Source organism: Meriones unguiculatus, chromosome 3 (genome assembly GCF_030254825.1).
Source record: "Meriones unguiculatus strain TT.TT164.6M chromosome 3, Bangor_MerUng_6.1, whole genome shotgun sequence".
Lineage (NCBI taxonomy): Eukaryota > Metazoa > Chordata > Mammalia > Rodentia > Muridae > Meriones > Meriones unguiculatus.
The window spans coordinates 75,824,366-75,838,546 of record NC_083351.1 but is presented as its reverse complement, the minus strand read 5'-3'; the positions used below and the strand labels follow the sequence as shown (position 1 = coordinate 75,838,546).

The 14,181-nt window shown below is 38.7% G+C and overlaps 1 protein-coding gene across 6 annotated transcripts in view; it reads left to right on the top strand.

Annotated features, from left to right (window-relative positions):
• The window catches only part of Exoc4 (exocyst complex component 4), an 817,398-nt gene that overhangs the window by 12,394 nt on the left and 790,823 nt on the right, over window positions 1-14,181 (top strand). For all 6 annotated transcript variants that reach the window (XM_060380213.1, XM_060380214.1, XM_060380218.1 and 3 more), the window contains exon 2: window positions 7,283-7,472. In XM_060380213.1, the coding sequence (XP_060236196.1) occupies window positions 7,283-7,472 (190 nt within the window). The remainder of the gene's footprint in view (window positions 1-7,282; window positions 7,473-14,181) is intronic.

Here is a 14,181-nt window from a genome sequence, read left to right as displayed (position 1 = left end):
TGTGCTCTACACTGTACAGAGAACTGCTAGCCAGTGACTTGAGCTGTCAAAAGATTTACTGACAAGAGGAAACTAGTAAAACATTGTCTGACTCACCTAGTTCTATACTTTTCAAAATTCTGTCTTTAGAATGAAAAAAATAAATCATTGGAAAGCTATAAACTTGGATTATATCCATTGTTTTTCAAAATATGGAGGCCTGCATTAAGTTTTTCTTTACTTTTTTTTTTAATTAATGATCATCAAGAGATGTTGATGAAAAATTTGTTACCTTGTTTTCAGAAGATAGTTGAGGATGTCTTTCACTATACTGTAAATTGCTTCCCAGGTTGTTTTAAATGAAAAGATTGGCTTGCCTAAAGGAGACTGTCTTTTAGAAGATTTGAACTTTTTGCCTTGGCTGCTTGGAAGTTCAAATTTAGATTAGGAACTTATTTACTATGAACTCTGTGTGGCCATATGAGCTGCTTATATTTTAAATTTATATAATGATGCTCTGTATATTTTACTATAGTCTTAGGGAAACATCTCTGATTTTTGTTTTTTGAAAGAGATGAGATATAATAAAGCGAAACCATCATGGATGTCGTTACTGGCTGTTACCACTGAACACTGGCTGATAAGTTACCACCACTCCTTGGTAGTTGCTTCAGTGACCACTCAGAGCTGTGACTTCTCCGACTCCTGACCTCGGCTCCTGTTTCTTCCATACTAGCAGTTGGTAGCCACCATGGTCTCCTTGGCAGTTCTTTCTCTCAACAGTTTGAATTCATTCTTTATGGGGCAGGCATCTTCTGTTCTCCCTGGAACAGCTCCCCTACAGAGGGTGTCTTCACAAAGGCTCTATTCACTTTTCCTTTTTGTGCCCTTGCTAGGGGTGGCCATTTTTGTCTCTGCTGTACATCAGCTCCTTCCTGCTGCACTTGCTTCCCTCCCTGCTACTTTATCGTCTGTGTCTTCACACTGACATGTTAGCTTCACCAGGGAGGGCTGGGTCAGTTACTGCTGTGTGCCTAGCCATTTGATCTGCCTGGAAAGTAATGTGCTTAGTAAACACTGTTGCACGAATCAGTGCATTGGATAGGGCTATGGTAACTGTCACTTTCCTTCCCAGGGACTTATGAGCAAGTACAATCTCCAGTCAGGGAGGCCACTCCACTTCGGTTGTCTCAGGCAGGCAGCTGCTGCATCTTGCTGCTCATTATGTAGCTTTTGCTAATTAGTTAATGTGCCAAACACTGTGAGAATCTAGAGAAAAGGTCTGATCTGCATTTGTAACAAATCCATAGGCACTTTGAGGTCAGCAGGCATGAGGGGCTTTGGGCTGACGATGTTGGGATTCATAGATTATTTATTTTGATTCTAATAATTTGAGTCAGCATTTCCATCCTGCTTCCCACACTTCTTCAATTCTTAAAATATCCTGGAGAGGCAGGTGTTCTTATGCCTATTTTACAAGGAAAACATACCAGAGAGGCTGAGGAACCCACTGCAGAGCTGTATTTGTTTTTGTTTACTAAAAGTTTCTGTTTCCAAGCCAGGGCCTGCTGTGTAGTCCATGGCTGACCTTGCAGCCATGATCCTCCTGTCTCTGCATCTGTTATTTCAAGGGGACAGTCACCTTGTCCACTGCAAAGCCCTATTTGAACCCGGGGCTTTAACTTTTGAGAACAACTGTTTAATATTTCAAGGATGCTTCTTATGGTTTGCTTGCTTTGTTTTTGAGATGGTTTCATATAACCTAAGTTGGCCACAACTTGACTTTGTAGCTAAGGCTGTCCTCAATTCCTGATCCTTCCACATCTACTTTCCTAAGTGGTGGCATGTTCTGCTCTATTTTGCCCAGGCTGGCCTTGACCACACAGAGAGATTCACATGCCTCTGCCTTTAATCTCTCTGTTGGCATTAAAGTCGTGCACCACTATACCTGGCTAATGTGTTCAACTTTGTGCACAGATTAAAGGTTAGGAGGAAAGAAAAGTATGTTTTTTAATACAGTGTTATGGACTGAACCCAGGATCCTGCGCATACTAGACAAGTGCTGTACCATTGAGCTGCAAACCGCAAATGCTTCTGTGAGACATGCTTGCTGAGGATCCTAAGGAAGGTTTGGTGTGGCCTTGGCAGCAATCTGGATCTGGTCATTTTCTTCTTTCATTCCTTTTCTCTGGCTTTGACTGAAAGTTCTTGCTCTGGTGAGTGATGGGCAGTCTTGGTGAATAACCTGATGTCATAGGTGTGCTTTCCTTTCTGTCTGTACTTTCTTTGATCTTTTAAAACAGTGCATTGACTTTCACGTGCTTGCTTCTGTCTGGACTCCATTACTCTACTAAAGTCCAAAGGGAGAGCAGAATTGCTTCATGGGAGGAATTGCTGATGGTGAGTGCTTATTTTCCTTTCACAACATTTGACTGGCCAACTGAAAGACTGAAGCTGGAATTTGAAAAACAAAAACAACCCCTCCCTCCCCCGACAAATTGCATTTTCAATCTGCATATCTTTATCCCACATTTTAATGCTTATCTATGGGATTCACCGGGAGCTGGTGACTTGTGAATCCACTGGAACCATCTACCATTCTTGTTTTTGCTAGAAGCGTTTGGTAGACCCTTTAGCCTATGAACACATTCTTTGCTGGGGATTAATTAGACATTGTTAGAGATGTAATTTATCATGTAAAATACCAGAGCTGTCATAGTAAAAAATTCTTAGTGATCCAGAAATGTCTCTGTGTCTAGCTCACCACAATCCAGTTTACCCTTATGTGTTCCAATGTGAACTCAGCAGTAGTTTGTAACTCATAGTCACAATTTAGTCACAAAATAGGGGTGGAACAAAATCTAAAGAGTGATTCTGTAATTTGAATGCACTTTGGAGTGTCAACTTCATGTCATTGTCCTTTGCTTCTGTCTTTTGTTGTTGCTACTGTTCTTAATTTTTTTTTTTGGTCAGACTCAATAGTGTTTCTTAAAAAGAAAAAAACAACAGCTGAGATAAAAGAGAAAAACTGTAGGGTCCATGTTTATTTTTTCTTTAGCTGACCACTGCTTTTACAGGTGAGCTGTCATACATTTCGGGTGAAGTCCTCAGCTCTGGAGTTGAGGCAGGAAAGATAGCAATTCAGTGTATGGTATAAAGAGGCTGTGCTTTGGTGTCAAGTGTCACTTTAGTTACAGCCCAGATCTCATTAGCTGCGTGCTTGTGTGAAGTGTGCACATTAGCTTGTGTATTGTGTGATTCTGCCCCGTTCACCGGGTGGTATGTTAGTGGTATGTTATCACAGGTGGGCTTAGCACAGATGGGCTTACTATGTGACTACTACTTTGCTTCTGTTTGTGTTCTGGGCCTCACCTTTACTAACCTTCCCTATGTGCTGGACAGAGTGCAGTGGGGGAATCTTTACATTTCTGGGCTTAGTATTAACTTTTCACAAGTAGTGGTGTGAAGCCTGGCTCATCAACATTGACTGTCCACCAGATCATAAATCTTTCTTTTTTCTTCACTAAAACTGTACTGTAGTGTCCAGTGTGGTGCTGCTTGTTTGTAAAGCCAACACTTGGGAGGCAGAGGCAGGAGGATAGTAGAGGTAGCCTGGACTGCACAGAGATTGGTAGGCTAGCTTGAGCTGCATAGCAAGCCACTGTCTGAGAAAAATGAAAACAAAACAAAACAAATCCAAAACAAAACAAAAACCCATCCGCCTCAAAACAAATAAAGATGAAAAAAACCCAAAAAACCCTCCCAACTGTAACCCAGAAACAAAACAACAACAACAACTGAAATGTAGTTTAGGCCAGGTGGTGCTGGCACACACCTTTAGTCCCAGCACTTGGGAGGCAGAGACAGGTGGATCTCTGTGAGTTTGAGGCCATCCTGGTCTATAGAGTGAGTCCATGATAGCCAGGGATGCATAGAGGAACTCTGTCTCAACAAACAAACAAACAAACAAACAAACAAACAAACAAACAAACAGAAAAGCAACAAAAACCCCACCACCAAACAACAAAGAAGGTAGTTTAGCATTGTGCCCATTTTGTGAACTCTAATACCTCCTGTTTGGAAGTAGGCTTTATAACTCCCATACCTTTTGGACACTGACACAGGGGGCAGCACATGGACACTGCTATGAAACTTTGTTAGTGTACAAAATTATTAAAAATATTGCATAAAATTACTGTCAGCCCCATACATATTTTTAGTAGATTTTTAATTAATTTATCATTTATTACAATTTATTCACTTTGTATCCCAGCTGTAGTCCCCTCCCTCATCTTTTCCCAGTCCCACCCTCCCTCCAGCTTCTTCCCTTATGTCCCTACCCTAGTCCAGTGATAGGGGAGGTCCTCCTATGGCTCAGCCGTTAAAAGCTAGGCTCACAACCTACATATATTTATATACATACATATATATGATGTGTATGAAACATAAATTTATATTTAATCCTGTACTTAACATTTCATACATTTTAGATAATCTAGAATGTGAAAGAATTCAAAATCCAAAATACTTATGGTCTCCAAAATTTTGGGTGATGGATACTGAGTCTTTGTTACTAGTCTCTTTGTTGCAGCAATGATGGCTAATAGTTATGTCCAACATTTGTTGACTGCTAATGATACATGAGGCCTTGTTTGATCGTGTTTAACCCCACCATTCTGTAAGGAAGATCTTGTTTTTCCATTTTGTAAATGAACAAAATAATATTTGGTTACTGAGATTCTCTGGGTAATAAATATGGTGGAGTAAGGAGCCCTACCTAGGCAGTTAGAGTTCAGAGACAGGTTTTAATTATTATGCAGTTGTTCAAAAACTAATCTATAAATAGACCTGATAATAAGAGATCCTAGAAGGATTGAAAACCCATTATGTGAGGTGGGCAAATTAAGTTTTTCAAAGCTCAGCTGCTTCTAGTGTGAAAAGGGGCTAGAAGATAATAATCGGCTCCCTGGGACAGGAATGGACATTTGATGAAATGCAGGCTAGAGCTGCTTTATGGCATCTGTAAGCCTTTCTAAATTTTAGAGGTCTTTGTTATTTTCATTATTTTTACAGCCTTTCCCATCACTAAGAAAAAATACTTAAACATTTTTTTTTTATTTTTAGATTTTTATAATATGTGTTTGACTAATGACAAACATGTTTATCATTCATCCCAGGAAACATCCCAGGAAGAGGATGAACTTTGAGTGTGAATCAAATTTGGCACAGGATTTTTTTTTTTTTTTTTAGGTTATTATAAATATTTCCTCTGGAAATGAAAATAGGAGAAAAGATTTCCTGTGTACTCAGTTACTCCTAATCTTCATTTTTGTAAGCCTTTCTTTTTCCTGAGTAAATCCTAATGATCCTGTAATGCATTACGGTACAGCCCATGCCAGAGAAGGTGTCCTCACTGGGCCTGACATTTTCCTTAATGGTAATTTTGACTGGTTAAAGTAAACAGTGTGAGTGATGTTTAGCATGTTTCCTTCCACAAATGACAGTGTGTGCGTGCGTGCGTGTGTGTGTGTGTGTGTGTGTGTGTGTGTGTGTGTGTGAAGGGGGATGTGGAAGGCATTGTGAATATGGCAGACTCATGCTGTGTAGCTCTGCAGAAGTGATGGAGTTAAATATCCAGAAACTCTTACCTGTGGGACAGTTGATAAATTGAAGCCATTTCTTGATTGTTCTTTAGAGTAACATCCTGGAAGACTTCAGATTTAAAGAGCAAAGTTATAGATCATAAAACAACAGAGACATGCTAAGATACTCTGAACCAAATATCAAAGGTGATTTTGGTGGCTCTCCCTTTGGGATCAAGTTGATTTACTTTACTAGATGAATACTTGTGTGTTTGCTACCCGGAAACAACCTTGAAAATCACTGAGTTTAGGATAACAGTTGAGGAAATAGGGTCTGGCCTGGTATTGCCCTTTATAGCTCTCAGTACTGTTTCATTTCATGCAACACTTGATCTCTTGGCATCTCTAACACATTTACAGAATTCATTTTGGAAGGTACAGCGTAGCTACAAACAGGCCTCCTGAATTCCTGTCTAAATTGAAAAAGAAGTTTTATATATTATGTGGCTCATGAATTAAGACCCCTTGCTCTGAGTGACAGTTTGGAGAAGACTGTTGTACAGTATTTTGTTTGAAAGGATCTGGAGGTTGGTGTGTGATTGATTTGCTGACAGACCATCTCTGAAAGCAGTTCTAATGATGGACTTGTAATTGATTGCATCCATCATTGAGAGCCTAAAATATCCCCCTCCCTAAATTAAAAAAGATAAATGAAATAAACTAGGCTGAATGTATAAGCTGACAAATCTGAGGGAATTTAATGAAACTCTAAATTACCACAGTGAGCAGATAAGAGGAAAAGGTTTCTTTATTATAATACTAAATTAAAAAAAATTATCCAAGAAAGATAATGGAGGAAACAAAGATCTGTGGCCCATGTATCAAACTGAGTTATTGAAAGATTTTTAATAAATGTGCCTCTCTCATTGTCTGGTTATTGTTGATTCCTATCAATCTTGTTGGTGCTGTTTGAAGAGTAGTGAATGCAGGCAATGTCTTGTAGTGCAGCCTAGTTGCTGCTGTTGTAACAGATTTTAGAAATAGCATGACCTTATTCCGAGACTGCTGGGGGCTCTGTTCAGTTCATATGAGCTCTTTGGAAGGTGGTTCATTGGTGTGAGAAATTTTATCCTTAGCACACTTCAGCTACATATGAAAGAAGGCCATCCAGAAATGACTTAAACAATGATATTTACCATCTCCCCTGACAAGAAGTCTTGAGGGGAGGGAAGTTTCAGGGATGGCTCCTTCTGTGGCCTATGGATAGGGCTGCAGTAGCATTTTCCAGACCTTTTACTTCCACAGATGACAGAAGGGTCTGGGTAACTTAGCTGTGTACGTCAGTGTCCTGGGCTTGGGAAGGGGCCTTTCTCTAGATGTTCTGTAGGTCTTATTAGCCGGAGTTGTAAGAAGAATGGAACTGTTACAAGTTGTTATGATTCATACAAATCAAGAGATGCCCAGCTTCCCTTCATATCCATGTTCACCTGCTGTCTGATTGAAATTATTTCAGGTGTCAAGAGAATAGGTGAAGGATGGGCTCTGTGGCCAGGCAGCCTGTGCATGTTGTTAGGTGGTGGTGTAATCAACATTGAAGGTCATGTTGTATTTTCTTCATTTCCTAGTTTGTAGGATAAATGTGCTAGTATATTGACTAGATTTTGTTCTTCTCATTGTTACTTTGAAGTTTGACATAGCTTGATAAATTCTGTCTTCACCAGGACTCTGTCTACCAGTGATGATGTTGAAGACAGAGAAAATGAGAAAGGTCGCCTCGAAGAAGCCTATGAGAAGTGCGACCGTGACCTCGATGAATTGATTGTTCAGCACTACACGGAATTGACGACAGCCATTCGCACATACCAGAGCATCACAGAGCGCATCACTAACTCGCGGAATAAAATCAAGCAGGTGAACTTCCTTTCTGTCCAGCAATGGTCATCTTTCCTTACAGGTGTGGTTTGGAGCTGTGCCAGAGTAGTGTCTAGTGGTCCTTAACCAGTGTGATTCATGAAGACAGTTTCTGGAGTTTTGAAAAGCTGTTGTTTCCTGGGTATCCTGCCGTTAGTGCCTTAAGGACAAAGTGAGTTTCTAATAGGTGTTTTTATATTTGGCCAGAGGGATGAACTGGCACTCCCCGCCCCCCCAGTAATTTTTCAAGCAGCACCTTTCACCTTAAAAAAAAACCAACCAACCAACCAACCAACCAAACAAACAAAAAAACCAAGTATGAGACATTACAGAAGCCCAACATACCAAACACCAAGAAAGCAAGGTCTCTGCTTATGTAAGGTTGGGGTAGGAGTGCAGAGCAATATGCCCCTGGCAGACTGCGGGGTGGAATGTGCTGCCTGGGCTGCGAGATGTAGAGGACTCCCCAGCTCGTTCCTGCCCAGAAACAGCTGTGCTTATGGCATTGTTGATTTCTTTGTTTTGAATAACTGAGTAGTATTCCATTGTGTAAGTGTACCACAATTTCTGTATCCATTCTTTGGTTGAGGGATATCTAGGTTGTTTCGAGTTTCTGGCTATTATGAATAAAGTTGCTATGAACATAGTTGAGCAAATGTCCTTGTGTGTATGGTGGACCTCTTTTGGGTATATGCCCAGGAGTGGTATAGCTGGGTCTTGAGGTAGAACTATTTCCAATTTTCTGAGAAAGCACCAGATTGATTTCCAAAGTGGTTGTGCAAGTTTGCATTCCCACCAGCAATGAAGGAGTGTTCCCCTTTCTCCACATCCTCTCCAGCATATGTTGTCACTTGAGTTTTTGATATTAGCCATTCTGACTGGTGTAAGATGGAATCTTAGAGTTGTTTTGATTTGTATTTCTCTGATGGCTAAGGATATTGAGCATTTCTTAAGTGTTTCTCAGCCATTCGATATTCTTCTTTTGTGAATTTTTAAATTAGATTATTTGATTTGTTGGTATTTAATTTCTTAAATTCTTTGTATATTTTAGATATCATCCCTCTGTTTGATGCATAGTATTGACATAGAAAAAGACAGGTTGATCAATGGAACTAAATTGAGGACCCAGAAATAAACCCATACTCCTACAGGAACTTTATTTTTGACAGAGAAGCCAAAACCATACAATGGAAAAAAGACAGCATCTTCAACAAATGGTGCTGGTCTAACTGGATGCCTGTATGTAGAAAAATGTAAATAGATCTGTATTTATCATCCTGCACAAAACTAAAGTCTAAGTGGATCAGAGACTTTGACATAAAACCAGAGACTCTAAACTTATTAGAAGACAAAGCAGGGAAAAGTCTGGAGCTCATTGGCATTGGAGCCATATTCCTGAACAGAACACCAACAACACAGACTCTAAGATCAACAGTTAATAAATGGGATCTCATGAAACTGAGAAGCTTCTGTAAGTCAAAGGACACTGTCAATAGAACAAAAAGGCAGCCTAGAGATTGGGAAGAAATCTTCATCAACCCTACATAATTGGCCAATTTTGAAAGGAATGCTGTAATTCTTAGCTGTTAGTTGTGGTAGGTTCCACCTGTGGATTTATCTGTGAAACTGTATATGAGTTGCTTTTATTTAAAACATATTCTAGTCCATTTTGACCCAGTGTGCTAAGCTCAGGAGAGACCAGGAAATGATTATCTAGCCCTGCTGACCTTCTCTCTGGCTTTGAGTTCCCTTCATCTGTCTCCCTGGAAGTTAGGCTCCTGCTGGACCTAACAGGCACATGCCTGTAATCCCAGCACTCGGAGTTAGAGACAGGAGGATCTCTGTGTGTTTGAGGCCAGTTTTGTCTACAAAGTGAGTCCAGGACTGCCAAGGCTACAGAGAAACCCTATCTCCAAAAAAGAGTCAGGAGAGTGACATGAGATATGAGAGAGCTAATGTGTGAGATTGGCACAGGGGACCTGGCACCTTAGGGTCCGGTAGGCCCGTAAGAAGAGCTTCAGTTTAATGAATGTGCTGATGTACACTTGGCTCATATGTATCATGGCAATGGACACTGTTTCTAGTCCTTAACATTTAAAAGTGGTAAGGTTTTGAACAAAGGAACAACATAATATGGCTAACATTTAAAGGCATACTGTGCCTGATAGTGTAGGAATATAATTTAATGTGGAAAAAGTCATATGAAGATATGTTTATATTCATGCATCACCTCCCATTTTGATATTACTTCCTTATATCTATATAGGTTATATTGTTAGAATTTATGTCCTTTGGGTTAAATGCATGCTGACAGATGAGTCTGACTTTTTTCTCAAGTGGTTTAAACATTTTACAGTGACTAAGTTTATTTGGAAATTTTTTCTAGATTAAAAAATAGTCAGTGTAATGAAAAAACTATGTATGACCAATCAGGTCAGGTAATGTGAGTAATAAAATTCTTGAGGGCTCCTGTTATTGTTGAATACACTGTAACCTTGGCCAAAACTAGATTCCTCAGAATTCATAGGTTCTTCCAGTCTCATGGTTTACTGTTACAGTGGACTTGACATTGGTGGGAGTTAATTGATGTAGACTGCAGACTTCCACCATCCGTGCCAGGCTTGGGATGCTTCTCCACAGTATGAGGGGAGATGAGATGAGTTCAGTGCAGATTTCTTTAAACATATTAAGTAGCCAGTCTGACACCTGAAGGGTGGGCAGGGTAGAGCATACACTTGACTCTTTTGTATATAAACAAACACTTAATGTTTTATCTGTTATTGTCTGTTTTCTTGATATTGGATCCTGTGCTAAAAACCTGCTTTTCTTGCTCATAACTAGAAATAACTATGAATAATTAGAGTGATGTTGCTAGGGGCCTCATTATTCATGAATGCAACATTCATTATTTAACATTTACCTAAAGTGACTTTTGACTTTTATATGAGAGTATACTTTGAAAGGTAGAGTTAGGATGAAGAATAGCCTTAATTAATACAAAGAATGTCATAGGAGAACAGTGTAGTTTTTGTAAGATGTTATTTACAGCCTAAATGTTAGTGAAAATTCTTACCTGTTTGTATGAGAAAGGGAAGAAAGCCTCAGGTTTCCAGAAATGGACCTGCTAAGCAATGGCCAGTAACATGAACTGTGATTTAAATGCTGGAAAGTAGTGTTAAGTGTTATTGTAGTCGAAGGAAGCAGAGTAGTCTTTCTATAGTTAAGGTTTTCTTGATCTATATCCAGTAGCTGAAAGGAAAGGTATTGCTCTTGGAATGAGTTGAGAGGAGACTTTTCAGAGAATTTACAACCTGAGACTGGAAGTTAAAATAACTAAAGAGGAACCATAGGAAATAAAAATGTAAGGGAGAATTTAAACTTTACCTATGGTTTCAAAGGACTTTTAGTGAGAACAAAGTGTTGTTTCTCCAGTTTATTTCTATGAACTTTTTATAAACTCAATAGCATTTGGGCCCTTTTCACAGGCAAATGTGTATGAAAACACTTAGATATACTAACTTGCACTGCCATAAAAGTGATAGAACAATGTTGAATTTGTAAAATAAGTGACATTGATGTATTGATTTAGTGACCATTTCTCACCCAGAGGGAACTTGTCAGATGCCTTCTGGCCCACAGGTATCTTGCTGCCTGCACACGTGCTGTGCTGTGCTGTGCTGTGTTATGGTGTTGGAACACACAGAGGCTGTTCCCTCTTTATTTTTCCTGATTTGAGTTCAGCACTTTTCTGTTTTTGAGGCTTGAAGGTTATGGCCTTTCCGTGTTTCTGCTGGGCATGTCTCTGCCAGCTCTTCTGAACTGTGTCTCCAGTAGTCCTCTTACAAAAGCTGAGTCAGGTTTTTATTTTTTAAAGCCCAAGTTAGTTTTTCTCATTTGTTTCTTTGTCCCAAGGTTGAGTTGCAAAAATTGCTACTTCTCTGCCACCTGTATCATCTCATATCTCTTTTTGTCAATAGCCTCTTGGGCTCTACTTGTATTCCTTTCTTTTGGTCTCTAATTAGAGTTCTGAATATTGAGTCTCTAATTACAGTTCTGTATATTGAGCCTGAGGTTCTTGTTGCTGCTGGATACATGATTTGAAGCAAATGTAAAGTTACTGTAATTTCGAGGGGACAAAGCATGATGTCATGATTTTAACAACTTGGCTTTCCATGGATTTATTTATGAATGAAGCAGGGTACTACAACTTTCCAATATTAATTATCCTCATAAATTAAACATAACAGAACAAAAATGCTGTCATCACATTTATAAAAATTTAACATGAATTTAAGAAATAAATGTTTTTATGATTTTGGTTTCTTCTTGACAGGTAGACTTCCTGTTTCCTATCCCAACTTAAAAAGACTTAATTTAAGTTTATTAATTGACAAATTAAAGTTTATGTACATTTATGGATACATCATGGTATTTGGGAATATGGAATTGTGAAATTAATTTAATATGTATATCACCTTACATAGATACCATTATTCTGTAGTAAAACCGCTTATGGTATCTCTTAGCAATTTTTAAGTATAAGATGCATTGCTATTAACTTAAGTCAACATGTTGTACAACAGGTCTCTTGAATTTACTCCTCTTATCTAATTAAGAATTTGTATCCTGTAGGTAACATCTCTTTAGTCTCATCATGTGCTGTCGTTTTTTTTTTTTAGTTTGATTAAACATTTTTGTATGTAAATGAGTTTGTGAGGTATTTGTATGCTTGGCTTCTTTCCCTCAGCATGATGTCTTCCAATTTCATCCGTGTTGTTGCAAGTGTCAGGATTTCCTTTCTTTTAGAAGATGAATCATACATTTTTTTTAAAATAGAAAATGCAGATGTCCCTTTGACATACTGATTTCATTTTCTTTAAATATACAGGTGTTTCTTGATTCATAGTTGGATTATATCTTAGTATTCCCATTGTAATTTGAAAATGCCACAAACTAAGAAGTACATTTGCTGTCTGTTGTCTATGGACCATCACAGATTGGCAGTGGTGCTCTGGAGTGTTCTTTGTTTACCCTACTGATGGTGTGGCTCTCAGGAGCTGGGAGCTGCTGCTCAGCATTGTTAGAGTGTCATGCAGTATAATGCTAACTTGGAAAGTGATCAGGATTTGAAGGAATGCTTCTACTGAATATTTTCCACTTTTATGTCATTGTGAGTTGGAAACTATGTGAATGCCTTTATCTATCTTAACCAGGAACCTCCATATTCTTTTCTTTTTCTTTCATTTATTGTTGTTTTGTTATTATTATTACTTTTGTTTGTTATAGGCTTTATGTAGCCATGGCTATCCTAGAACTCACTATGTAGAACAGGCTGGCCTTGAATTTACTATGTAGATCTGAATTTACCCAGATCTGCCTACCTCTACCTCCTGAATGCTGGGATTAAAAACATACCCCCTACCCTGACTTTATATTATTTCCTATAAAGTTTATTCTTTGTCTTGATTGACGTATAATTTTCATGCAGTAACATGCATGCTTATTGATAGTACAGGCCAGTAAATTTAGGGTTGTATACTTGAATTTATTACTATTGTGTCAGAGAATTCATTCCTGCTATGTAGCCCAGGTTAACTTCAGATATTCCTGTTGTAGTCCAGGCTGGCCTCAAACATAGGCATCTCCTGCTTCAGCTTTCCTAATGCTTAGGTTACACAGTGTGCACTGTCACGTGTGGCCTGCTTATTATAGTAGGTTCTCATCCACATCCTGCTGTACACAAGTACCGACATAAAGTCTGTCACTGGGCTAGTTTTATCTGCTGTGGCACTCATATACATGTCTTTATTACAGCTGCCTTCTTTTCTCAGTGTACAGTTTTGATATTCTTCATGTTTTTTCTTTTTTTGTTGTTGACTGACCCCATTTTCCATTTTTCATGATTTTTTTTTTAATCAAAAATCTAAGACTTTCTTTAAGTTTCTTATGTCTCTACCTTCTTAGTTCAGTTTAGGGAATAATCTTGGTGATGTCCATTTAATGTACAACTTGTGTGTCTTCCTGCCATTCTGCCTGATTTTTATTTTAGTTTCTATGTAATGAGCAAAAGTAAGAATTGATCAGACTGTATGTGTATGTGCTAGCATGAAATTCCATAATGGTCTTTTCCCATCACACAAGAATTTGTCAAGCTTTACTGATACTTTCTAATTTTATTCCCTCACCCTCGATAAAGAGCCTGGTTGGGTGTTCTGATAAAATTTATTTTTACTTACTTCCATGGTAACCAATACACATGGCAGGAAAAACTAGAACTGTAAAATTAAGGTCATAGGAGAATATTAGATTTTTTAAAAAAGGAATTAGTTTAGTAGCAACTACTTAGATCAAGAACTACAAGGGAATCTGTGAATAACTTTGAGAGATATTTAGGTCAAAGAAAACCAGAAACAATGATTAAAAACAAGGCTTCCCTCTCAACTCATTCTCACCAGGTCCCAAATCCAGCCATGCAAAGGCTCCAACTTGTACTGCTGGAGTCCTCCTCCTAGGTATTTCCATGTCTGATAGTGTGCTCATACTGTTCTTGAGTTTCCTGTTTCAGAAATTGTGTGTTGACTTCCTGCTATGTAGGGTGGGTGATTTAGTCCTTTCGTTTCCTGACCACCACATTTTCCTCCTTCCTCTAAACGTGATAGCTATTCTTGTTTTGTTTAAGCTATCTGTGCCACTTTATTGTAATTATGCA